At 44.3% G+C, this 27,707-nt stretch overlaps 1 protein-coding gene across 1 annotated transcript in view; it reads right to left on the minus strand.

Annotated features, from left to right (window-relative positions):
* Nucleotides 1–27,707, minus strand: part of myo5b (myosin VB) — a 398,451-nt gene that overhangs the window by 19,125 nt on the left and 351,619 nt on the right. The window contains exons 28-32 of the mRNA XM_068030536.1: nt 24,067–24,306; nt 13,130–13,227; nt 8,284–8,482; nt 6,360–6,453; nt 5,065–5,202 (exon numbers count right to left, since the gene is read on the minus strand). Of these exons, the coding sequence (XP_067886637.1) occupies nt 5,065–5,202; nt 6,360–6,453; nt 8,284–8,482; nt 13,130–13,227; nt 24,067–24,306 (769 nt within the window). The remainder of the gene's footprint in view (nt 1–5,064; nt 5,203–6,359; nt 6,454–8,283; nt 8,483–13,129; nt 13,228–24,066; nt 24,307–27,707) is intronic.

Below are 27,707 nucleotides of genomic sequence, written 5' to 3' on the forward strand. Positions count from 1 at the left end.
CTTCGGTGGGTTTCCACTCGGCTTTAGAATCAGAGTCACAGCTGGTGAGAGCAATGCAGACACGCACCCGAACAACTGGCTGAGACCGAGACAGCCGAGGCCGCTGACAGTCAGAGGACTGTGAGTGGCCAGGCCCATGCTGAGCCCCAGGCTGATGATGAGCCTCTGGTATGGACAGCACAGGGCATGCTGGAGTTGCAGAGAGATGTATGGCAGCATCTGGCAGAGCTGTCAGAAGCCATGCACAGCCATGAGCAGACAATGGAGAAATGCATCCATGCCATGAGTGCTGCCATGTCACAGGCATGTGAAAGCATGGCTTCCTCCATCGAAGACCTGCACACCATCGCCTTGGCTCAACGCAGCAGTGGCAAATCGAGAGGAGGAGGAGATGCCTGGAGTCTTCTCCAGCAACTCATTCTTCTCTGGTCAGCAGGGAGGTTCAAATAAGCCTTGAAAGGAAGGAGGAGAAGCTAACCTCCACAGCTGGGGACTCCTCCCAGGGTGTTGAATGTGGACAGTGGCTCCTAAACCTCTGCCAGTAAGCCCCATGATGCCTGAGGAGAGTTCTGCACCTGTGCAGGAAACCCTCAGGCAGCTGGGCTCTCCAACCTCAGGCAGCCAGAGGACACCTGCCCAAGTCATCCCAGGCCAGGGGCAGCTTGATCAGCAGCTTGTCTCCAGCCCAGTGTCTAGCTCAGTGGTCTCACCTTGTAGAAACACTTGAAAACGTATAAAGAAAACCACCTAGATGCACTCAGAGTTTCAAGGGTGTTTGACATTTGCCATTTGTTTTGTGTTAGAAAGTTTTCCCGTTATTGAAGTTAACATTATTGTGGAAAATTCTTATTCCATCATGCCTTACTTGTGAGCTGCTAACTTCACCCTTCTCCCTTAGTGGACTACCATTGTAGGCACAGCCCTCAATTGGTTTGTGTCTCACATGGGGTACAGCATGTGGTTAAGCTGGGCGCGAGGCGCAGAATCTAGATAGAATTGAGGTGACAGACTGCATGCATTGAGGTGAGTCTGTATTGATTTCACTCCAAGAGGCCATCATGATGGTTGGGAGCAGGTAAGTATGAGATTGTCTCTTGCCTCCTTGGCCCGTCGCTCAATGTGCCTGGCCTCCAGTGGAAGGGCTCAACATCCAGTGCTGCCTGCTCATCACCCTCCTCCGTGTTCTCATAGTCAGGTGAGGATTGGTGATCAATCATGTCCTCTTCATGTAAGGCCTCCCCCCCTCTACAGTGCTAGATTATGCAGAGCATAACAGACCACCACAGTATGTGAGGCCCTTGCTGGGGCATACTGCTGGGTTCCACCGATTGATCCAGGCACTGGAATCTCCTCTTCAGCAGCCCCATAGGCTGCTCGGTAGTTACTCGGGCAGAATCATAGAATGGTTACAGCACAGAGTTGTGGCAAGTGTTGTACCTCTTCTCTGCTTCAGTGCAAGGGTTCCTCACAGGCGTCAGTAGCCATGAGTAGCCCTTGTACCTGACAATCCATCCCTGAAGGCGAGCGGGGGGCCTGAAAAGCTGTGACACTTGGGACTGTCTTAATAAAGAACATAAGAAATAGGAGCAGGAGCAGGCCGTTCAGCCCTTCGAGCCCGCTTCACCGTCAGGTAGGCGTCATGGCTGCTTCTGGGAAGTGGGCAAACACCTGAAGGAGATGTTGGTTTGTTGGAGCCTTGATGGCCACATGTGTACAATCTATCACACCTTGCACCTGCGGGAATCCAGCGATGACCCCAAATCCGATGGCCCTCTCGTCCTGACTGTCAGGGTCCGTCCAGTAGAGCATATAGTCTTGAACAGAGCATTGGTCACCTCTTTGATGCAGTGGTGGGCTGCTGCCTGGGAGAACCCACACATGTCCACGTTGGATCTCTGGAAAGATCCAGACACTTTAAAGTTTAGTGCCACAGTGATCTTCAAGGCCACGGGCATAGGGTGTCCACTGAATCCCATTGTTTGCAACTCGTCCTGCAGCAGGGCACATAAGTGGGTGACGGCCTCCCTGGAGAGCCATAGTCTTTGCTGGTAATGCCGCTTGGACATTTGGAGGTAGCTGATACGGGTCCAGTTCATTCTCTGGCACAAGTGAGAACTTCCTGGCATGGCCAGTTGCTGCTGCTCTCATTTTGGAGCTTCATGGGCAGGTGCAGCTGCCTCCCGGCCCTCCCTTTGTCGAAGGTGCTGCATCACGTCATGGGGGACCAAAAAGACAAGGTGTATGAAACCCATCCCAGGTGATCAGTAGGCCTCCAGATCGCTGTCCGTGCAGAGATGAAGTTACCTTGGCAGCTTTGCCTTTGGTATTCCTCTCGGCTGTCTTGCTAATGGCCCTCAGAACCCACCCTTGATGAGAGTCAACCCTCTCACCCAATAGTATGGCCACCCGTGCAGACCACCCAGTACTGGTGCCCAGCAACGCGCCCACCTGGTAATGCTACCCAGCAACACACCCGACCAATAATGCCACACAGAAACATGACCACCACTTGGTAATGCCATCCAGCAACACAACTGCCCGGTAATGCCACCCGGTAACATGACCACCTGTGCAGAGCACAGCAATGGCCTCCACTCCCCCCTTCCCCTATCCAGTGCTGTGCATGGCTGCCTTCCTGTCGCAGCAATGAGGCCTCGCCTCGGTGCTGCCAGCTTTCAATGGCTGGGAATCTGAAGGTTGCCCGTCGTCCGCTAAATTCCAAGCCCCCCATTGAGTCGCTTTCAATTACATGCAAATGTATTATAAATATCTGTTCAGCAATTTAAATTACACTCCCGTCGCATTGGGGTGGCGATGCCGCCTTGGAGCTTTCCCGCCGTTGACTAAATTCGGAACCGACTTCGTGACACCGGATTTCCAGGCGGATGCATCCGATGTTATTCTCCGGCTCCTCCACACCTCCATTCCCGCTCCAAGCAGCCTCACTAAATTCAGCCCTAAGGGTGAGATTCATTGATCTTTGAAGGTAGAAATGCAGAAGAGATATTTAAAAAGGGAAAGGGGATTTTGAGCTTATTCTAGGGAGTACTGGATAAAAAAGCAAGGAAATTATAATGAAGTTATAAAACACATTAATTAAGCTAAAGTTGAAGTATTGCATGCAGCTCTGGGCATCTCATTTTATTAAGCATATTAGTTATGAAAAGAATGTAGAAAAGATGCACTGGAAAACCAGGAATGAGAGGTTATAGTTAGAAAGGAAGGGTTGATAATAGAGGTTTTTTCACTAGTACAGAGAAAGTTAAGGAAGATGTAGTTAAGGAAGAATAGGCGACATGTTTAGGTAGAGGATCTGGATCGGCGCAGGCTTGTAGGGCCGAAGGGCCTGTTCCTGTGCTGTAATTTTCTTTGTTCTTTGTAACAGAGATTTTCAAAATTCTGAAATGTTTTGAGTGGGTGAGTAGTAAAAGATTTCTTTCAATGATCGATGAAATCAGTAACACGGGGTTAGACTGAAAATCATCATAGGTGAATAAAAGGGAAAAGCATAAATTTACCAGAATGTTACCTAGATTCCAAATGTTAAGTTACAAGAAGAGATTATATAATTTTGTATGTTGGGCTGTATTCCCTGCAATTTAGAAGGTGATTCAATCGAAGTTTTTCAAGATAGTAAGAGTGACAGATAGGGTAGATAGAAACTATTTCCACTGGTTGGGAAGTCTAGGACTGGGGATATAGTGTAAAAATTAGAGCAAGATCTTTCAGGAATTAAATTAGGAAACACTTTTACACAGAAAAGGTGGTAGAAGTTTGGAACTCTCTTCTGCAAATGGCACTTGATGCTTGATCGATCATTAATTTTAAATCTGAGATTAATCAATTTTTGTTAACCAAAGGTATTAAAGGATTTGGGGCAAAGGCGGATATGTGGAGTTTGGTTGCAGACCAGCCATGATCTCATTGAATGCTGCAACAGGCAGGTGGGTTTTAAGGAGAATCTTAAAGGAGGAAAGGCACATAGGTAGTGTGGAGAGAGGGGAATGCACAAAGCTAGAGGGAGAAGAATGGAACGTTTGGAGGAGTCTAGGAGATTGGAGATAAGGACAGGGGATGTCATGAAGTGATCTAAACATGATTAGAATGTTCAATTTTGGATTTTGGTGAAACTGGAAGCTAATGTAGAGCTCAAGGACAGGGGTAGTTGGTGAGTGAAGCTTGTTGTGGGATAGGATACAGACAGATGAGTTGGGTCAAATGGCCTCCTTCTGCATTATAATTTGTATGATTATACGATACCAGAGCTCTTATACTTAAAGTCCAAAACTGAGAAGTCAGCAGGATGGGGCTTTTCTTTAAAAAAATTCTTCATTCATAGGATTGAATGTGTCACTGGCAACACCAACATTTAATGCCACCCTTAATTTCCCTCGAGAAGGTGGTAGTGAGCTGCCTTCTCGAACTGCTGCAGTCTGTATGATGAAGGTACTCCCACAGGCCTATTAAGTAAGGAATTCCAGGATTTTGATCCAGTGATGATGAAGGAACAGCAATATATTTCCATGTTAGGATGGTGTGTGACTTGGAGGGGAACTTGCTGAAAGTCATGATCCCATACACCTGCTGCCCTTGGCACTCTAGGTGGTAGACGTCATTGGTTTGGGAGGTGCTGTAGAAGGAGCCTTGGCGATTTGCTGCAGTGCATTTTGTAGCTGGTACATTCTATAGCTAAGGTGCACCAGTGGTGGAGGGAGTGAATGCTTTAGGTGGTGGATGGGATGCCAATCAAGTAGGCTACTTTGGCCTGGATTGGGTTGAGCTTTGAGTGATGTGGGAGCTGTAATGATCCAGGCAAGTGGAGAGTATTATCACACTCCTGACTTGTCTCAAATACTACTGTAATTTTTGACACAACTCTTTGTGTAACACAATTCCTGTACAGACTTACTTACTAGTTCCACTTTGCACTATCCTCGCACAAGCTGATTCATTACAGCCCCTGTTAGCACATGTCCCAGGCTCACCCACCAAGATTCTGTTTATACTACATGACATCATTACCAAGTCAAACCTCTTCCATTCTAAAAACCCAGTTATAAGTACCTGTGATGAGGTTGTGAATAAGTAGGGATTCATCCTCCTTGTGATATTCCAACATTCCCTGGAACTCCTTCTCTTTCCGTTGCACAGTGACCTGTCTGGTTAGTTCGGGCCTTGGCTCCTTCTGCACTGAGGTCCTTGCTGATAACACAGGGAACACATTAACCTAATAGAAAGAACTCAAAAGCAGCTGAAAATGAGTTAGAAAATAAGCAAGAAATTTATATACACTATAAAAAGTTATGCAATCAGCTTTAAAGCTCCTTCCTTCTGCTGCGAGGGCAAAAGAGGACAAACATATATAAAGTTGTAATATGCCATAACCCAAAAAGCATGGAAACTACCCTGAACTCAGTAAAAAAAAAACTCAAAATAAAATTATATTTCTTTTGTGGCATCAGTCCTTTCTGTGATAAGTGTGATCACGTCTCTACATCCCAACTTTAGATTTATCCCCCTACTTAATTTTTCCTCCCAAATTTCTTCCTTCGTCTTCCTTATTCATGTTGGGTACAGTCCCACCAAGAGACAGTTGGCAGTTCATTCCGTTGGCCATTCTTCATGGACGAGTCTGGACGGTGAGTCTCAGCAGATTTTGAAAGCAACACTGCTGAGCTCAATCCTACCTTGTCCAATGTCCCCACCCCCTTTTCTGGCTTCGTGAACACGAGTACAAACCCTGCCTGAGTTTTTCCTTTATGGCTAGGGAAACTAGGCTGAGTCTACTTCCTTTACTCTTGCCTCAGCTGAGGGCAGATAATTCAGCAAAGACCAGAGATGAAATTTGGAATCTTCATGCCATTATGGCTCAACAACAGATAAGGTTTGGTTTTCCCACAGTGAGATAGAGGAGTTCGTGGATCTCCCCAACATTCTATACATTGATTTTTTTTTTAATCTTCTTACTGGAAAGAAAAATTCAAATTGTGCCAGACCTGGTTAATACTAGCTCTTGGCTGAATTTGAACTTGGACAAAGATGCACAAGACATTTGACTGGATCATTTTTCAAAGCAAAATATTATTCTGTTTTTCCTCAATTAATACTTTAAGCATATCAGAATATAATATCCGTTTGTACAACTATACGTCCTATTTTATATACACATTAGCTTACACTCCTCCTTGCTTCTGGTAACCACCATTCACCTACCAAAGATTGAGAAGCAGTTAACTTGATTCTGGGTCTTGGAGCTATGGTCCTTGACGCTCTAGTAACTACACAACAGACTGGAGCCACAAAGATCAGGAATTCCCCAGATGGGATCCCAGACAGTAATGTTCTAAACTCAGTTATACCTTCAAGCTCTTGAACTTTTTTCATGTGGATCTTGAGTTGCTTCTTTAGCTTCTTCTCATTCTTCTCCTGTTTCTCTACCAGCTCTTTAAGATCCTAGAACATAAGATAATGAATAAATATTAGTAGGTTCAGTATTTGTGTGTTATACTGACTGGATTATATATTGCACTGAATATTATAAGTATAAATAGGGATAACCCAAAATTGTGTATAAAATGATAATTCTTTAGACTATGGAAATGTTAGTCAGAAATGCATCTGGTACAGGATGTATAATGCAAGAATATAACATTAAAGAGAGACTCTGATGTTTCTGCTCAAGTTATCTCTCATTGTAGTCTGTTATTGTTCCTTAAATGATTCCAAGATTTTTGCCTCCACTATTTGGAAGCCATTCCTCATATTGATCGATCTTTGTGTGAAGAAGAATTTTATACCATCAGGCCTAAAATTACATTTTGCTAGTTTGAACCTGTTTCTCTTGTTCTACTCCTCCAATTTAATTTGAATACTTTTTCTATTCCCATGACAATCATGTATTTTAGCAAGATCACTTCTCACACATCTTCTAAGTCTGAAAAATCCAGTTCTTTCTGTCTTTCTTCATAACTCAGTCCTCTGACATCAGAGATCAATCTTGTGGTTCTTCTCTGCACTGCCTCAAATGTCCTGCATGTTGCCTGACAACCAAAACTAGATGATGTATACAAAGTGCAGTATGATTAGAGCGCTAGAAAGTTTGATCACAACCTCCTCGAACTTGCATTCGACTGTTTCAGCTTTAATAAGAGGTAGATAGATTCTTGATGAGCAAGGGGGTGAAAGGTAAGTGGGGGTAGGTGGGAATGTACAGTCAAGGTTACAATCACATCAGCCATGATCTTATCGAATGGTGGAGCAGACTCAATGGGCCGAGTTATCCTACTCTTGCACCTAAGTTGTATGTTCGTATAATCGCCATTTTGCATTGGTTGGGTATGTTAGCCATTGACTTTACGAAGATTCTTGCATTTCGTTCAGCTTCATCCTTAGCTATTTCAACACCATTCATGTGTGTCACCCATTTTTCCTTATTTTGTGGAGCACTTTACAGACTGTCATTGTTCTGCCCACTTACATACTTTGTACAAACCATTGTGATTTCTAAACTACCTCTTCTGATAATGACAAAGCTACAATTGACCCAAATTGTTGTAGGGTGCAGCAAGTAACCTTTAATTATTTCCAAAGCTAATTACAGATGTACCTGGTAAGAGAGAAACATTATGTTATTGGTTTCTGTGCATTTCTTTCACATAATTCCTGTCAGAGCTGTGAAATATCATTGTTTAAACCAAAATATATAACAGTGATACTTAAATACAATCTTGGCAGCCACTTGAAGATCACCTCCCTTTCTTCTGTGGCTCAGCAGACTTGCTGTTCCACACATCTGACACATTCTGTTCATGGCCGGTTTTCCAGTGGGGTGTTGACTGAGTTGGGATTCTCTTCTTTTGAAACTTATGTTCCAGCAAGAGAAAGTACAGGAGGTGGAGTTATCACAGCTATTACATCATGACAAAGGGCTTTAATAAAGTTAAACTATTTACTACTAATACTGGTCCTTATTTTTTATTTGCCCATCTTCCACATGGTAATTTCCCAGAGTGACAGAATTGAAATCTAGAGTTTACCATTTGGGAAATCACAGGTACAGGTCTGCATGTAGCACATTACCACAGTCTGTGCACAGCCATTGAGAAAGGAGTTCATTAGGATTATGGCCCAAGTCACAAAGTTACTGAATAACACTTGTTTAAACTAACACATAAAGCTAACAGTTCAAAGGAAAATACACAATACTACAATCTGGAGTATGGTCAATGTCAATGTAAGTATAGGTCTAACTGCCACTGAAAGGGTCAACACTGACTCTCTTACCAGATTCTCATTGGTGAGGCGTGTGATCTCCTGTTGCACATTATACTCAATGCGTGCTTCCGGAGACATCTGTAGTGTCTGCGTGAGGACATGCTGCTGCTTTTCCATATCCTCCTTCAGAGTCTCGATCTGAGCCTGCATTCTTTCCACCTCTTCTTCATGCTGCCTGATCTGAGTCTGCAACTGTGCCTCCAGCAGCCTGTGGTACAATGGCATTAAATTAGCAACTCCAGCTGGAGGTATTGGTTAAGAAGTTTCTTTCTTAAAAACACTTCATTTTCCTTCAAAAAAGAAAAGCTTCTTCATTACAGTAAGTTGAGTGTGTTCCTTAGCTTGGGGGACCACTAGTTCTTACTTCCAAGTTTAGTAGTATACTAATAATTTATTATAACTAACTGAAAATATACAAGTTAGCCCAGTTTGGAACGGAAGAAAGGCTGGATGATCTGCTGTGGTTCATCAAATCCTCTCACTGAGCAGATGTGCTGGACAAACAGAACATTTTTCAATCACAGAGCTGCTGATTAGCCACTTTGGTTTGTTTGTGCAATATAAAATGCAACTAAAACTAAAATTTATTTCTCCCTTTCCTTCACGACACATAATACCTTTGACAAGATGAGAGCAGAGTGACCCGCCCACAGGCAGTTATCAGAAGCAGGGACTGTTGACAACTTTTTCCCTCTTAAGTCAGAGGCATTGAAGCCAATTGTAGAACACCTACTGATGTCCTGGCTGAAATCAGCCAAGTATTCACTTAGACTTTATTAACTTAGTTCCACACTAGATGATACACAGGTCTTTTTAAAAAATCTTTTCTCTTCATTAAGTATTATTATAGCAGAGAAGGTTGTGAGGAGATTTCATAGAGGCATTCAAAATCATGAGGACTCTGAACAGAGCAGAAAGAACCTATTCTCACTGAGTTAAAAAAATGATTTAAGATGATTGATAAAAGAACTAAAGGCGACATGAGGAAAAACTTTTTTTTGTTTTACACAGCAAGTGGTTAGGATCTGGAATGTACTTCCTTAGAGCGTGGTGCAGACAGATTCAATCATGGCTTTCAAAATGGTATTGAATAAGTACCTGAAGGGAAAATATTTGCAGGGCTAAGGGGACAGGTTTGGGGAGCGGGACTAGCTTGATTGCTCTTGTAGACAGCAGGCATAGACTTTTTGTGCCAAATGGCCACCTTCTGTGCTGTAACTGCCCTATGATTCTACTCAAATTCTGATGAAGGGTCACAGACCTGAGGTGTTAACTCTGCTTCTCTATCCATGTATGCTGCCTGACCTACTGAGTACTTGCAGTACTTTCTGTTTTTATTTCAGATTTCCAGCATCTGCAGTATTTGGCTTCTGTATTACTATGATTCTACTCTTTCATTACATAAGGCATTGGCACCTTACTAACAGTTCTGTGGTTAGAGCTTTTCATTACCTCAATTTTTTTTTTAAAAAGCTGTCAAGCTCCATGGTTTGGGTTCCACAGGTGCTTTACCCACTACAGTACGTTGCCCAAGTGGTCACTCTTCATGCATGTCCCTAGACAATTTATATCAACAGGCTAGCCTATTGTGGCAGGCATTACAACTAAAACTAATACTGCTCTTTCCCAATGTTGCCACATGCACAATATCCAGTAAGGTTCATAGGATAGCCATGTACTCTTTCTGTTAATCAAGTCTTGATGTCAAGGGGAGTCACTCACCCCTCAACTCAGGAATGCATTTCCTGAGGGTGTGGTGGAGGCAGATTCAATCATTAGTTAAGTTCTACACTAGGAAGTGCATTTACCAATACAGTCTTCGACAGCACCTTCCAAACCCACGACCTCTACCATCTAGAAGGACAAGGGCAGCAAATGCATGGAAACACCAAGTTCCCCTCCAAGCCACACACCATCCTGACTTGGAACTATATTGCCGTTCCTTCATTGTCGCTGGGTCAAAATCCTGGAACTCCCTTCTTAACAGCACAGTAGGTGTACCTACCCCGCACAGACTGCAGCAGTTCAAGAAGGCAGCTCACCACCACCTTTGCAAGGGCAAAAAGGGATGGGCATTAAACACTGGCCCAGCCAGTGACGCCCACATCCCATGAACGAAGAAACAAAAATTAAATCTACCACCTTAAGTATTGTAATGTTTAAAAAGATTTCTATATACCTCTGAAATCCTGCAGGGATCATGCACACCCCGAAAGACTGCACAGACCCTGTGAACCTTAACCCTTTGGTTTAGTGAGTGACCTTTAACAGTAATAAAACTGATAGAAAAAGTGAGGTGTAAAGTTTGCCAAACATCCCAAATGCATTCAAATACACATTTCTCTTCATAGCACCATGTGGAAATCAAACTCCAACACCCTTACATCTTGTAGTTATTCAAAACAAAGAGCAAACAAAGATTTGACCTGGCAACTTCCTTTAGGCCTTGATAAGCCAGGCCTAGCTCTCCATCTTCATTGAGGTATCGCCAGTCCTCAGCCTGGCTAGAAGTGAATAACAGAAGAATGGAAGCAGGAACAAAAGAGAGAGAAAGGAGCAAAAGCATCATTCAGAAAGAACAAAGACAGTGTTAACACAGAAAGCAAGAATAAGTACTGACATTTCAGATTTTTCTTCCCTCTAAAGGATGTGGTATAATGATTTGTTTTCAAACATGACCTATGGGCAGGACTGCAGCTATGAAGATGTCTTCCCTTTCCTTTCTGCCAACACACATAGTAATTTCCAACAACATTCCTTCTAATTTTTTTTTTTTTTGGAGCGTGCAGGCAATTTATTTAAGTGTGCGGGCCCCTTAAACTTTTCTAGCGCGGCTGCGCACCCAGGCGTGGGTTGCTGTCTGGTTGTGCAGCTTAGAGGAAATGTTGCTTGCCAATATTTAAGAAATTAAATCATAGGGACATTAAACTCAATATTCTGCATCTCTAAGACAGAACACCAGGTCACAAAAAAACACTACACTGTTTTCACTGCTCACAATGTGGTCTGCTCTACAATGGGGAGACCAAATGCAGACACGTGACCGCTTTGTGCAATACCTCTGTTCAGTCTGCAAGCACGACCCCGAGCTTCCGCTGGCCTGCCATTTTAATTCTTCACCTAGTTGTCACACTGACATCTCTGTCCTCGGCATACTGCAGTGATCTATTGAAGATTAACGCAAGCTTGAAGAACAGCACCTCATCTTTCAATTAGGTACTTTACAGCCTTCTGGACTCCACACTGTAATCTCTGCCCCCATTTTGTTTCCTTTTCTTTGCCTATTTTGGTCTTAATCTTGGTTTCTCCTGTTTTTCTTTCAGATAGCAGCTGTTCACTGTTCTGCCATTCACACCACATCTGGACACATCTTTTGTCTCTTTACTTGTTCTATTATCACTCCCTTTGACTCTGCCCCACCAACTCTTTTGTCATTTAATGTCTTCCATCTTTCACCCTATCACAGACCTTCCCTTTTGTTCTTTATCCATTTGACTTACTTAAAACCAATTACATTTCTAACTTTTCTCAGTTCTGATGAAGGGCCAACTCTCTCCACAGTTGCTGCCAGACTTGCTGAGTATTTCCAACATTTTTTGTTTCTGTTGTCACAAAAACACAGTTATGGCTTTGATTCCTGCAACATCAACAGTAACATTAATAACTGAGAAACAACCACAGAGAACAGCCCAAGTACCACTTTTCCCAAGTATACGTAAGTCCTAGATTTAACTACAAAACCAAAGCAATTTAGGCCTACATCAGTAGAGTTGGCAAGTCTCACTCAAACCCGCACATGAAGGGTTGTTAAAAAACGAAGATTGTGTTATTCAAATTAATTACTCAACTTGTATTGGTCAAAAGTGAAGCAGGAAGAATATGCACTATCCTTGTGTTTATATATATAATTAATAAACTGAGAGATGACAAACTCCAGGAAATGGAATATTTCTCCACTTTGCATCAAGTGATAGCAATAAGCAATCTCAATTCAAGTAAAACATGAATTCGAGCAAAGCAAACCTTACCCCACACCAACCAAATACTTCAGCCAAACTCTGAAAAGTGTGATTTCGACTGACTGCACACTCTCACATTAAGACTTTTCTCAATACCAAAAGAATAATAAATAGTATAAAATAGAAGTTAGTTTGACAAGATCAGGCAATCTTTATGGCTGACTTGGTTAAACTATTTTAATGGGAGCATCACTAGATTTTACAGTCCCTCTCTCAAAAATCACCAGCTTTTTGATCACCATTTGAAAATCCCTTCTTCACTCCATCAATGGTTCAGTGAAAAATAAACTGTGGCACCAAGAAGGTTTGATTTAGTTTGTGCTGTTAGCTAATCTCCACTGAGACAGCGATAAGAGTAACTGGAGTATTACAGTTAACTACAGCATTGTTGAGGGCCAACAGACAGGGAAAAAAAGTCAGCATGGATTTATGACCCTGATCGCTATCCAGTGATTTCAGTTAGAGTGAGTGTGTATGTCTGGTACAGTACAGATTATGAGAAGCTTTGCACTATAGGCTAGGAACTGATTCCAAATCCTGAAATCCATTTCAATTAAGAATTCCCACAGCAGCAAAGAGAACTAACATTCATCCCATTAGCCTGAGCTCTGGTCACACTGCAGTAAAAAGCATTGTGGAAACACCAGTGGACTATATTAGTCAGATTTCTGTGGGAGATTAGGCCCATGGCAAATTACATTAGCTTGTTCCTGTTGTGTTAAAAGAGTACATTTGTGAAGAGCAGGTATAAAATGGGTAAACCCATGGGCTTTTATGGGAAATGAACCGACTGGAGACAGGGAGAGGCTATATAGATTGACCAAACACCAACCTACCTGTTGGTCTCACATATACCATTGTAAGCCTCAATGACATCATCCTTCTCTGTGTTTTCGTTACTTCTTTTCCACTCGTATTTCTCAGTCACATTATCCTACAATGAGAGAAATAAATTTGATGTGATCAAACTCATAAATACTCCAAATGAGTAGAAGTGGGCTCCACTTGGGACACAAGAAAGCATTGAACACAAAAAGGCTATTAGACCCATGAAGCCTACAACTAATAGACACCATGGGCAGGATATTCCCTACAGACTTCAGAAGCCCACTATTAAACTCAGATGGGGGTCAGAGGCCTGCACTGTGTTGGAAACATCACTCATTTGTGATTTCCCCCCATTTGGCCAGTGGTCAGAGAATGGCTCGCTGTCCAATTAAGGATAGCAAGCAGATTCTCGAAGCTGGTGAGCCTGCAGGAGGCCTTCTTGCTTGAAAGTTGCAGCATGATGCTATTTCAGGTAAGAGAGAGAGAGAGAGAGAGAGTTTGTCCCAAAATGGAGGCACTCTCGCTCCAACTTCTTCAAATGTAAAGTAAAAAATAGATTCAGCAGCCTGGCCACCTGGGCAGGTGGGGGGAGTAAGGGGGGGGTTGGAAGTGGGAAAGAACCCCTCCACAGGGCCGCCTGCAGCTGCTGCTGAACCCAGGCAGGAAGGGAGTGCCTCTGAACCTGCCTGGAGCACTGAACTCTGGTCCACTGGAAAATCCCAGTCGGCCTCTGACACTAGACCTTTTATTAGTTCATTTGGCTACCCGCTGCTTGTGGGCGGGTACCCCCACTGCCTCTGGAAAAATAATCCGGGCGGGATGGAGCTGGGAAACTAGCACACAGGCTGGCAGTGTGAAGTTCCACGCCCACACGCCTCCATTCACGCACCCCCCAGCAGGAGGTAAAAATCCAGCCCCATGTATAAACTATTCTATCATGGTGTCAATCACCATGTTTAATACCACGAGAAAAACGTCTGCAAGACAATCAAACAAAACTCCAGAATGTTCATCCAATCCCACATCTCCAATGTTGCATGCTTGTCTGCTTGCCAAGACAATAGTCCCCGCTTCCCCCTCTTCCAGATTTAGCATTGCAAGAATAATCCTGCACTGTGCAGTATTTGTTCATCTCAGTTTACACATATCCTTCAAATCTCCAATCCTTATTCCCAATCAGATCTTTGTTGTAACAATTAATTGACCCAGCCTTGGCTGACAAGTTTATTTTACCTATTGTACTACACCTCAGTTGGGGGAAGAGAATGGAATGAAAGAAATTTCTCCTCATCTCTAGTCTCACTTGAGGCTAGTTGATTTTAAGCCTGCATCCCTCTAGCGTTGTGCTTGCATGCGACAAGTTTTAGTCCCAATTCTAATCAAAAGTCAAAATGACAGCCACTTCAAATTGTAGCTGCTGTCACAGAAGTATTCAACTCCAATTACACAAGCAGAAATGTGGGCTCCATTTGGAGCACAAGAAAGCACGGAATGTACAAAGCTATTAGTGCAGTTCTGTCTCCATATTAGAAAAAGGATATAGAGGCACTGGAGATGGTGCAAAAAGATTTACAAGGATACCAGAACTGAAAGGTTATAACTATCAGGAAGATTGGGGCCCTTGTCTCTGGCTGAGAGGTGACCCGATAAAAGTCTTTCAAATTATGACGTGGTTTGATAGGATAGATGTAGAGGAGATGTTTCCAATTGTACAAAAACAATGTAAAATCAAGTGTAAAAATACTTAACTGGAGGAAGGCCAACTTCAATGAGTTGAAAAGGGATCTGGTCCACGTGGATTGGAATCAAAAGCTGGTGACCAAAACTGTAGCTGACCAACAGAATTCAGTGAAACTAAGGCTGGGAATTTACAAGTGCCATGTCACCCCCGACAGCAGGACAGGAAGTTAGCATAACTTCCACTTTCACCGCATTTCCTGTTTCCCACGCGATTTTACATATAAGTGAGCCATGCGGCGATCGGCACAGGAGACACTTGGGATTATGCAGCGGGGCAGGCCTTTCATTGGTGGAACCCGCCATCACTGCCCTAAGCACCATGGTCGCCACAGGTACAAAACATTCTGTGCTTGCAGCCTCAAGGATCAGAAGCCTTCCTTTCACGTAAGTATCTTCAGATTAACCTATATTGAAGCTTTTACATAAATCAAAGTGTTTTTGCCTCCCTTATTTTGTGAACGTCACCAACTTCGTACCATTTATTTTCCCTGCAACAAAAGTGAGTCAGATATCAGCCAGTAGGCATTGACCAGCCCCATGGTTCAGTGATGCAGGTTCTCCTCCAGGTCAGGGAAAGGCGGGAGCTCCTCTTCCCTGCAGATGGAGTGCGAAGAGCCTCCTGCCCAACCAAGGTGGCCTGGATGGAGGTGGCGGATGAGGTCTCAAACCGTGGAGTCACTCGTAGAACATGGGTGCAGTGCCGCAAGCACGTCAATGACTTGCTCAAAACGGTGAGGGTAAGTGGTCCTGCAGAAGCTGCTCCATTGCATTCTTCCATGGCTCCATGTCTTTAAGGCAGAGGGTACGCAAGGAATGCAGTGGAATGCGTGAGCAGCCTTGGTGCCGTTCACGAAATGATTTTGTGTCAAGATGAAGATTAGCATTGATAATGTGACTGGATGTGTCGTGCGAAAGCCAGTGCAGAATGAGTGATGTTGATGCACGTATGCAATGAATGCATCATTTGCCATGACATTAAATCTGCACTGTCTGCTGCAGGATAAATGCAGCCACAACCAACGCAAGCATGCTAAAACTGGAGGAGGGGTCTCTGACCTCAGGGTGCTGACACAGCTGAGGAGTTGCTGTCAGAGACTGCGAGAGAGGAGGGAGGCAGGGCAATTGCAGTTGACAAGGCCGAATCCACAAGGCATACAGATGAAGTGTCATCTGTATATCAGCTATATGTGGAAACTGAAGGAAATCACATGAACTGCTGTGCATCAGATGCTTATAGTGCCTCTGTGTCTCCACTGCAGGTGCCTGCACTTGAGGAAACAGTTGAAGAGCTCCACCAGACCTATCAAGGCAGCAGAATCACATCTTCAGCATGTCAATGGTGTGTTCGATGATGGCTCTGGTGGACGCATGAGCAACATTGTACCTCTCTTCAGCAGCGCTTTGGGGATAACACACTGGTGTCAAGGGGGGTAACCCTTGTCATCCAGGATCCATCTGTCAACTTCTGCTGGTTCCTCGAAAACTGCTGGCAGCTTGAGAGTTACTCAAAATGTAGGAATCATGACAGCTCCCTGGGATACGTGCACAAACATGCATGATTCTTCTCCTGTGGTTGAAACCGGTTGAACCAGTTTAAAGAGTGGAAGCCTTTGCGATTAACAAAGACCAGCAGGCTGATCCTAGGGAGCTCTAATGAGCACATGAGTACAGTTAATCACCCCTTACACTCTAGGGAACCTAGCGATGGCGCCGAAGGCCACAGACCTTGCTGCCTGGCTGTCCTTGTCTACAGGTAAGTAGATGAAATCATTGGCATGTTGAAAAGGGGCATTAGTCACCTCTTTGATTTACCTATGGGTCGCAGACTGCGAGATGCCACATATGTCGCCCATGGATCCATGGAAGGACCTAACTCATATGTTTGTATGACCCACTAGCAAAAAAAAAAGAGTTCAGCTGTTTCCTAGAGGGCAACTGGCATGGGACTCTCACCAAAGCCAAGCAGCTGTAGGTTATGCCGCAGGTTCCTGTAAATTTCTGTGACCATTTGACGTGACATCCTTAGGCATCTCTGACATTGCCTCTCTGACCTTTTTAGATAATTTGTCCTTGTCCTGAGGTTACAATGACGTGCCAGTGCTGGTCTTTGATAAGGCCGTTCCTGGATGTTATCATTTGGAGCATCCTCACCTTCCTGTTCTTAGAGTCATAGTCATAGAGTTGTACAGCATAGAAACAGGCCCTTCGGCTCACCGCGTCCATGCCGACCATAATGCCCATCTATACTAATCCCACCTGCCTGCATTAATTCCATATTAATTCCATATCCCTCTATGCCTTGCTCATTCTGTCATTCTGTCCAGATGCCTCTTAAATGTCACTACTGTTCCTGCCTCCACCACCTCCTCAGGCAGCTCATTCCAGATACCCACTATTCTTTGTGTGAAAAATTTACCCCTTTGATCCCCTTTAAACCTTCTCCCTCTCAACTTAAATCTATGCCCTCTAGTTTTACTCACCTCTACCATGGGAAACAGACTCTGGCTATCTACCCTATCTATGCCTCTCATAATTTTATATACCTCTATCATGTCCCCTCTCAGCCTCCTTTGCTCCAGGGAAAACAGACCCAGCCTATCCAATCTCTCTTTATAACTCAAGCCCTCCAAACCAGGCAACATCCTTGTGAATCTTTTCTGCACCCTCTCTAGCTTAATCACATCTTTCCTGTAGTGCTGCGACCAGAACGGCACACAGTACTCCAAATGCAGCCTAACCAACTGTAACATGACGTCCCAACTCTTGCACTCAATGCCTCGGCCAATGAAGGCAAGCATGCCATATGCCTTCTTCACCACCCTGTCTACCTGTGTTGCCACTTTCAGGGAACTATGTACTTGCACCCCAAGGTCTCTCTGCTCAACAACACTCCCCATTCACCATTCACTGTATATGTCCTGCCCTGGTTTAACTTCCCAAAATGCATCACTTGACACTTGTCTGCGTTAAATTCCATTTGCCACTCCCTTGCCCACTTTCCCAGTTGATCTATATCCTGTTGTAACCTTAGACAACCTTCTTCACTGTCCACTATACCACCAATTTTAGTGTCACCTGCAAACTTACTAATCATACCCCCTACATTCACATCCAAGTCATTAATATATATGACAAACAACAGAGGGCCCAGCACCGATCCCTGTGGCACACCATTGGTCACTGGCCTCCAATCTGAAAAACATCCCTCCACTACCACCCTCTGCCTCCTATCACCAAGCCAATTTTGTATCCAATTTGCTAGCTCACCCTGCATCCCATATGTTTGAACCTTCTGGACCAGCCTACCATGCGGGACCTTGTCAAATGCCTTGCTAAAGTCCATGTAGAAAACGTCCATTGCCCTGCCCTCGTCAATCCTCTTGGTCACCTGCTCGAAAAACTCAATCAAATTCGTAAGACATGATTTCCCATGCACAAAGCCATGCTGACTATCCCTAATCAGACCATGCCTTTCCAGATGCATATAAATCCTGTCTCTCAGAATCCCTTCCAATAACTTTCCCACCACTGATGTAAGGCTCACCGGCCTGTAGATGCCTGGCTTATCCCTGCTGCCCTTCTTAAATAAAGGCACAACAGTAGCTATCCTCCAGTGTTCCGGTACCTCACCCGTGGCATAGATGATACAAAATTCTCTGCCAGGGCCCCAACAATCTCCTCTCTTGCTTCCCAGAGCATCCTGGGATACACCTGGTCAGGCCCTGGGGATTTATCCACCTTAATGCGCTTCAAGACCTCCAACACCTCCTCCTTTGTATTGTTCATATGCTCCAGGATATCGCTGTTCCCTCCCTTGAACTCACTAGCTTCCATGACCTTCTCCACGGTAAATACGGACAAGAAATATTAATTTAAGACCTCGTCCATTTCCCGTGGCTCCACACATAGATTGCCACACTGATCCTTAAGGGGACCTACTCTCTTCCTAGCTACCCTTTTACTCTTAATATACTTATAGAATATTTTCGGATTCTCCTTTATCTTATCTGCCAGGGAAATCTCATGGCCCCTTTTCGCCCTCCTAATTTCCTTCTTAAGTGTACTCCTACATCCCCTACACTCCTCGAGGGACTCGCTCGATCCCAGCTGCCTATACCTGACATATGCCTCCTTCTTTGTCCTGACGAGACCCTCAATATCCCTCGTCAACCAAGGTTCCCTAAACTTGCCAGCCTTGCCCTTCCATCTAACAGGAACACGCCGGCCCTGAACTCTTCCTATCTCACTTTTAAAAGCCTCCCACTTGCCAGACGTCCTTTTACCTGTAAACAGCCTCTCCCATTCAACTTTTGAGAGTTCCTGTCTGATGCCATCGAAATTAGCCCTCCCCCAATTTAGGACTTCAACCTGATTCCTATCCTTTTCCATAACTATCTTGAAGCTAATAGAGTTATGGTTACTGGTCCCAAAGTGCTCACCCACTGACACATCAACCACCTGCCCATCCTCATTTCCTCAGAGGAGGTCGAGTGTAGCCCCTTCTCTAGTAGGGCCAGCCACATACTGCTTCAGAAAACTATCCTGGACACACTTAACAAATTCTTCCCCATCTGATCCCTTAGCACTAAGGCAGTCCCAGTCAATATTAGGGAAGTTAAAATCACCTACTATTACAACCCTATAATTCCTGCACCTATCTGTGATTTCCCTACATATATGCTCCTCCACTTCCCTCTGACTATTGGGGGGCCTATAGTATAATCCCATCAAAGTGATCATCCCTTTCTTATTTCTAAGTTCTACCCATATGGCCTCGCTGGACATTCCCCCCGGGATATCCTCTCTAAGTACTACCGTGATGTCCTCCCCAATCAATAGTGCAACTCCTCCTCCTCTCTTACCTTCACCTCTGTCACGCCGGAAGAATCGGTACCCTGGAACTTTGAGCTGCCAGTCCTGCCCATCCCTCAACCACGTTTCCGTAATAACTATAATATCACAATCCTATGTACCAATCCATGCTCCGTTCATCTGCCTTACCTGTAAGGCTTCTTGCATTAAAGTAAATGCAGTTTAGCCGACCAGACCTTCCACATTCCCTGTCCTGCCCCTGCCCAGCCTGCCTACTGGACTTGCTTGCTTTAACCTCTACATTTGCCTCAACTATCTCATCAGAGAGACTACTACTTTGGGTCCCACCCCCCTGCAAGACTAGTTTAAACCCTCCCGAGAAGTATTAGCAAACCTCCCCACAAGGATATTGGTCCCCTTCCAGTTTAGATGCAACCCGTCCTTCTTGTACAGGTCACCTCTGTACAGAAGAGATCCCAATGATCTCCCGCCTACACCAGCTCTTCAGCCATGCATTCATTTGCCTAATCCTCCTATTCCTACCCTCACTAGCACTTCTGCCTGTTGCTACAATCAGACATCATGAGTTGAGGGAAAAGAGCCCTCCTTAGTCTCTCCCTTTGCTCTTCTTCCCGTGGTACTAGACAAATTGGGCGTATGAGACCCACGTCGCTGTGTTTTTCTGAACAAGAAATAAGCTAAGCATGGCAATTCAGCCTTCTGTTGCCAGTGAGCTGAAACATCGAGGCAATGAACAGTTCCCTTATATCTGCCTTCCAATTGCAGCCAGGTAATAGATACACCCACTGTTCTTTGCCTCCTCCCACTTTCCCTGCTATCCTTGAGTATCCACGTGGTCCTCATTATCGTTGGAGAAAATGGTGCACGTGGAATTCAGGGGAAGTCTCCTCCCCTTCCAACTTCCTCCTGCAACCTTCCAGCTTACCCATCCAATGTTACCACTACCCTTCCCTCCATAACCATTGAACCTCCCCCCATTACCATGCACAGTGTAATCATCAATGTATTCTAGCCATCCCTCCCCACTGTTCCTACTCCCATTACTATCGACATGCCGACTCTTACCCTTGAACCTCCTCATATCGACCTGATCATTGTTGCCAAGTCTCATTCCCCCCCATATGAAGTTGTCGAATACCCACCCATTAGTCTTGACCTTCCCCCTTACAGAATCCATTTGTCACCATTGACTGTGACAATTCCCTCCGCTAGCCAGTACCCTCAATTTGACGCACAGCTCCCCGACATTGACTTTTCTCCCTTTAGGCCCTTGCCAAATATCTTCACACTGTTATGCCATAATCCATCCACCAATACCGCAACCGACAACATGCAGCTTTGGCATTAACAGCACTCATTCCCCGCACGCTCCACTTCACCCTCCCCTGCTCCTCCATGCACCCGATCAGCCCCAGCCTTCCCTTCCAGAGTACCCAGCCCTGCTCCTCCATCTAGTCCACCCATCATGCCTGAGCTACCATCCTCTGAAAAGATTCACCCTTGCCGATGTCAAGCCAGGAGGCAAACATCCATTCAAATGCTGGCAGTAGTTTTGTGGATGATTTAAAGAGAGAACAGCACAGACCAGAGACCCAACTGCACAAATCTGACTGCTGCGCGTCGCAGTAAAACAACCATGAACTGGGTGACATGGAAATAGCGCTTGCCATTCACTTAATTTGGAAGGTAGGCCAGAATTGTAACTACACGTAGGGTAATGAGTATTAATGTTATTTAAATGATTGCAAACCTGCAATTTGCTACGCTGCTGGTGGACCCCAGAACGCCGCAAACCTGCCACCAACTTCATTTCTCCAAAATCACCCGCCCTTGAGAATCCGAGAAAACATTTCCCACCTAATTATATCACCCCGCCTGCTCCCAAATCCACTCTTGCACAGCCCATAAAATTCCATCCTAATTGTCCCAACACATCCATAAGCTTTGCTTTTTTTAAAAATGCTAGTTTCTTTGGTGAGATCAATTAGATATTTCCTTGAGGTGTGGGAAAGGAAGATAGAACTCCCTGGTTGACGAAAGATATAGCAGTTAAAATTAAATAGAAAAAGGAAGCTTATGACAATGATTTAGTACATAACACCTTAGAGACGAAGCTGAATCTAGAAAGTAGAGAGGAGTTCTAAAAAAAAAGGAGGTAAGAAGGGAACAGAGAAGATGAGAATAGATTAACAGCTAACATAAAAAGGAATCCAAATGTCTTCTATAAATATATCAATAGTAAGACTGTAGCCAAATGAAGGGTGGGGTTGATTGCGGATCAAAAAGGAGATCTTCTTATGGAAGCAAAGGGCATGGCTGAGGTACTAAATAAGCACTCTATATCTAACTTCACTGAAGAAAAGGATGCTGCAAATCTAGCAATAAAGTAGGAGGCAGCAGGGATATTGGATATAATAAAAATAAATAAAGAGGAGGCACTTGAAAGTTTTGCAGTCCTCAAAGTAGAAAATTGACCAGGTCCAATGGGATGCATCCTAGGTTACAGAGGGAAATATAGGTGGCCATTGCAGAGGCTCTGGCCATATTCTTCTAATCCTCCTTGGATATGGGGTGGTGCCAGAGGAATGGACAGTTGCAAATGTTACCCCGCTCCATTGTTTAAAAAAAAAAGAGGGATAAACACGGCAACTACAGGCCAGTCAACCTAATGTTCATGGTAGGGAATCTTTTAGAGACAATAACCCAGGACAAAATTAATTGGTGTTTGGAAAAGTATAGACTAATAAATGAAACTCAGCACAGACCTGTTCAAGGCAAATTCTGCTTGGCTAACTTGATGATGTCCTTTGATGAAATCACAAAAAGGATTGATAAGGGTATTGCGGTTGATGTGTACATGGACTTTCAAAAGATGCTTGATACAGTACAATATAATAGACTTCTTAGAAAAATTAAAGCCCATGGGACTAAAGGAACAGTGGCGGCATGGATAAAAATTGGTGAAGGGACAGAAAGCACAGAGTAGTGCTGAATGGTTGTGTTTCAGACTGGAGGAAAGCATATAGTGGTGTTCTCCAGGGGTAGGTATTCAGACCACTGCTCTTTTAAATTTATAGTAACGACCTAAACTTGGGTATACAGTGCATCATTTCAAAATCTGCAGATAACACGAAACTCAAAATGTGAAACAATGAGGAGGACAGTAACAGACTTCAAAGGGGTATGGACAGACTGGTAAAGTGGGCAGACACATGGCAGATGAAATTTAACCGAGAGAAATATGAAATGATACATTTTGGTAGGCAGAATGAGGAGAGCAATATGAACTAAATTATACAATTTTAAAGGGGGAGGGGCAGAGACAAATCTTTGAAGGTGGCAGGACAAGCTGAGAGGCTGTTTAAAAATATACATTGCATCTTTGGATTTATTAATACAGAAAGAGTACAAAAGCAAGGAAGTTATGCCAATCTTTTACAGAACACCGGTTAGGCCTCAGCTAGCGTATTCTGTTCAATTCTTAGGAAGGATATGAAGGTCTTGGGGATGGTACAGAAGAGATTTACGAGAATGGTAACAAGGATGAGGGACTTCAGTAGTGTGGAGAAACTGGAGAAGCAGGTTTGTACAGAGAAGGTTAAGAGATTTGACAGAGGTGTTTACAATAATGAAAGTTTTTTTTATAGGGAGGACTGTTCCCAGTGGCAGCAGGGTTGGTAACTACAAGACACAGATTTAAAGTGATTGATAAAAGAAATCAGAGGTGACATGAGGAAACATTTTTTTTTTTACACAGTGAGTTTTAGTGATTTAGAATACAATGCCTGAAAAGGTGATGGAAGCAGATTCAGTCATAACTTTCAAAAGGGAATTGGATAAATACTTGAAGGAAAAAGATTTACAGGGCTTTGGGGAAACAGCAGGGGAATGGGACAAATTGGATAGCTTGAGCAATAGCCAGCACAGGTACGATGGGCCGAATGGCCTCCTTCTGTGCTGTAACGTTTTTTCATTCTGTGAAGAAGTCATGACATATTCAGAAAGCTAAATACAACTGCAAGCGTCTCTGTTCAGCCCTTGAACTCATTTTGTTACAAGATACTGGGCAAACGTCAGTTCATAGAGCTTAATTAACAGAGGTAGAGTTTTGGTGGTGACAAGAAAAACATTAAGAGTAAAACCCATAAACAAAAGTTTCTTCCAGTTGAGTCTCACTTGCTAATTTTAAACCCGTTTCTGTCTAGGTCTGTGCTCACAGCCTACTGAGGCGAGGGATATTGATGACACTGAGAATATGAAAAATAAATGGCAAAGGAGAAAAGGGTAAGAGGAAAGGAGGCAACATGGACAATGGGGAAGACAGTCAGAATGAAGAAAAGACATGTTGTAGCAATACATCAAAGTACATTACCATGTTTCTTGTCACCTCCTTCTGGTGAGAAGCATCAACAATTTGTGTTCTCAGCATGAGAACCTCCTCCTTGCGGACCTCAAGCTCCTCGTTGGCTACCCTCAGCTGATTTAGCAGTACACTGTAAGCATTTTCCGCATCATTATTTGGGTTCTCCCCGGTTGCCTTTTCTGCTATGGCTTTTCTCAGCTCATTGAGTTCATTCTTCAATTTCTTGTTTTCAGATTCCAGCTCTTGTCGCTGTATAAAGAAATGAAAAATGTCATTATACATTAAATAATAATTAACTCCAGTTTACTACTTTGCACACGCTGTTGAGGCTAGTAAAGTTTAAAATTTCAAAACCGAGGTTAATAGATTTTCGTTAGGCAACGTATTAAGGATGATGGAACCAAGGAGGCTAGATGAAGTTAAGATTCGGATCAACCATGATCATATTGAATGGCAGAATAGGCTCAAGGGGCTGAATGGCCTACCCCAGTTCTTAAGTTCCTTCTCCAGTTGTATTTTTCATAGCCTGTCATTTATATTTTTTTTCCTGCATCCTTCAGACTAGAAAGGGATGAAATCAACAATCGTTCTTACTCCTGCTAGAAACTGTATGTTCATGGACAAGATCAGCTGTGATGCCTTCCATAAAAACAGGCTGACACTCACTGATTGGGCTCTGACTTGAAGGGCTGGACTTTGTGCAGAAAATGGTGGCTGCCCCGCACAGGATCCCATCACTGCGCTGCCACAATTTTGCCGCGGGCAGCCACTTAATACCGAAGGCAGCGGCACCTCTCAATCACATGGTGGTGGCAGCATCGAAGATGCTGTGAACGGCATCACTTGATGCAGGACCGGATGCTGGTGCCATTTTTAAAACACTACCAGCCCGACAAACAAAATGCAGAGTTAACCCCTCCTCCCATGTGTACACAAAATGCACAGCTGACCCCTTCCCTCCATCAATAAACAAAATGCAGAGTTAACCCTTTCTCCCGCCATGTGTACACGAAATGCAGAGTTGACCCCTTTCCCCATCTATAAACAAAATGCAGAGTTGACCCCTTCTCCCCATCGATAAACAAAATGCAGAGTTGACCCCTTCTCCCCATCGATAAACAAAATGTAGAGTTGACCCCTTCTCCCCATCGATAAACAAAATGCAGAGTTGACCCCTTTCCCCATCAATAAACAAAATGCAGCGTTGACCCCTTCTCCCATCGATAAACAAAATGCAGAGTTGACCCCTTTCCCCATCTATTAATAAAATGCCGAGTTGACCCCTTCCCCCCCATCAATAAACAAAATGCAGAGTTGACCCCTTCCCCCCATCTATAAACAAAATGCAGAGTTGACCCCTTCTCCCATGTATAAACAAAATGGAGTTTAGTTTAGTTTAGTTTAGAGATACAGCACTGAAACAGGCCCTTCGGCCCACCGAGTCTGTGCCGACCATCAACCACCCATTTATACTAATCCTACATTCCTACCAAACATCCCCACCTGTCCCTATACTTCCCTACCACCTACCTATACTAGTGGCAATTTATAATGGCCAATTTACCTACCAACCTGCAAGTCTTTTGGCTTGTGGGAGGAAACCGGAGCACCCGGAGAAAACCCACGCAGACACAGGGAGAACTTGCAAACTCCACACAGGCAGTACCCAGAATTGAACCCGGGTCGCTGGAGCTGTGAGGCTGCAGTGCTAACCACTGCGCCACTGTGCCGCCCAAGTTGACCCCTTCTCCCATGTATAAACAAAATGCAGAGTTGATCCCTTTCCCCATCTATAAATAAAATGCCGAGTTGACCTCTTCCCCCCCCATCAATAAACAAAATGCAGAGTTGACCCCGTCCCCCCATCTATAAACAAAATGCAGAGTTGACCCCTTCCCCCCATCTATAAACAAAATGCAGAGTTGACCCCTTTCCCCATCAATAAACAAAATGCAGAGTTGACCCCTTTCCCCATCAATAAACAAAATGCAGAGTTGATCCCTTTCCCCATCTATAAATAAAATGCCAAGTTGACCTCTTTCCCCCCCATCAATAAACAAAATGCAGAGTTGACCCCGTCCCCCCATCTACAAACAAAATGCAGAGTTGACCCCGTCCCCCCATCGATAACCAAAATGCACAGTTGACCTCGTCCCCCCATCTATAAATAAAATGCACAGTTGACCCCGTCCCCCCATCCATAAACAAAATGCAGAGTTGACCCCTTTCCCCATCTATAAATAAAATGCCGAGTTGACCCCTTCCCCCCATCCATAAACAAAATGCAGAGTTGACCCCTTTCCCCATCTATAAATAAAATGCCGAGTTGACCCCTTCCCCCCATCCATAAATAAAATGCCGAGTTGACCCCTTCCCCCCATCCATAAACAAAATGCACAGTTGACCCCGTCCCCCCATCCATAAACAAAATGCAGAGTTGACCCCTTTCCCTATCTATAAATAAAATGCCGAGTTGACCTCTTCCCCCCCCATCAATAAACAAAATGCAGAGTTGACCCCTTCTCCCATGTATAAACAAAATGCAGAGTTGACCCCGTCCCCCCATCCATAAACAAAATGCAGAGTTGACCCCTTCCCCCCATCTATAAACAAAATGCAGAGTTGACCCCGTCCCCCCATCTATAAATAAAATGCACAGTTGACCCCGTCCCCCCATCCATAAACAAAATGCAGAGTTGACCCCGTCCCCCCATCCATAAACAAAATGCAGAGTTGACCCCTTCACCCCATCCATAAACAAAATGCAGAGTTGACCCCTTCCCCCCATCCATAAACAAAATGCAGAGTTGACCCCTTCCCCCCATCCATAAACAAAATGCAGAGTTGACCCCTTTCCCCATCTATAAATAAAATGCACAGTTGACCCCGTCCCCCCATCAATAAACAAAATGCAGAGTTGACCCCGTCCCCCCATCTACAAACAAAATGCAGAGTTGACCCCTTCCCCCCATCTATAAACAAAATGCAGAGTTGACCCCGTCCCCCCATCTATAAATAAAATGCACAGTTGACCCCGTCCCCCCATCCATAAACAAAATGCAGAGTTGATCCCGTCCCCCCATCCATAAACAAAATGCAGAGTTGACCCCTTCCCCCCATCCATAAACAAAATGCAGAGTTGACCCCTTCCCCCCATCCATAAACAAAATGCAGAGTTGACCCCTTCCCCCCATCCATAAACAAAATGCAGAGTTGACCCCTTTCCCCATCTATAAATAAAATGCCGAGTTGACCCCTTCCCCCCATCCATAAACAAAATGCAGAGTTGACCCCTTTCCCCATCTATAAATAAAATGCCGAGTTGACCCCTTCCCCCCATCCATAAATAAAATGCAGAGTTGACCCCTTCCCCCCATCTATAAACAAAATGCACAGTTGACCCCGTCCCCCCATCTACAAACAAAATGCAGAGTTGACCCCGTCCCCCATCTATTAACAAAATGCAGAGTTGACCCCGTCCCCCCATCTACAAACAAAATGCAGAGTTGACCCCGTCCCCCCATCTATAAACAAAATGCACAGTTGACCCCGTCCCCCCATCCATAAACAAAATGCAGAGTTGACCCCGTCCCTCCATCTACAAACAAAATGCAGAGTTGACCCCGTCCCCCCATCTATAAACAAAATGC

The sequence above is a fragment of the Heterodontus francisci genome, chromosome 1, assembly GCF_036365525.1.
Source record: "Heterodontus francisci isolate sHetFra1 chromosome 1, sHetFra1.hap1, whole genome shotgun sequence".
NCBI lineage: Eukaryota > Metazoa > Chordata > Chondrichthyes > Heterodontiformes > Heterodontidae > Heterodontus > Heterodontus francisci.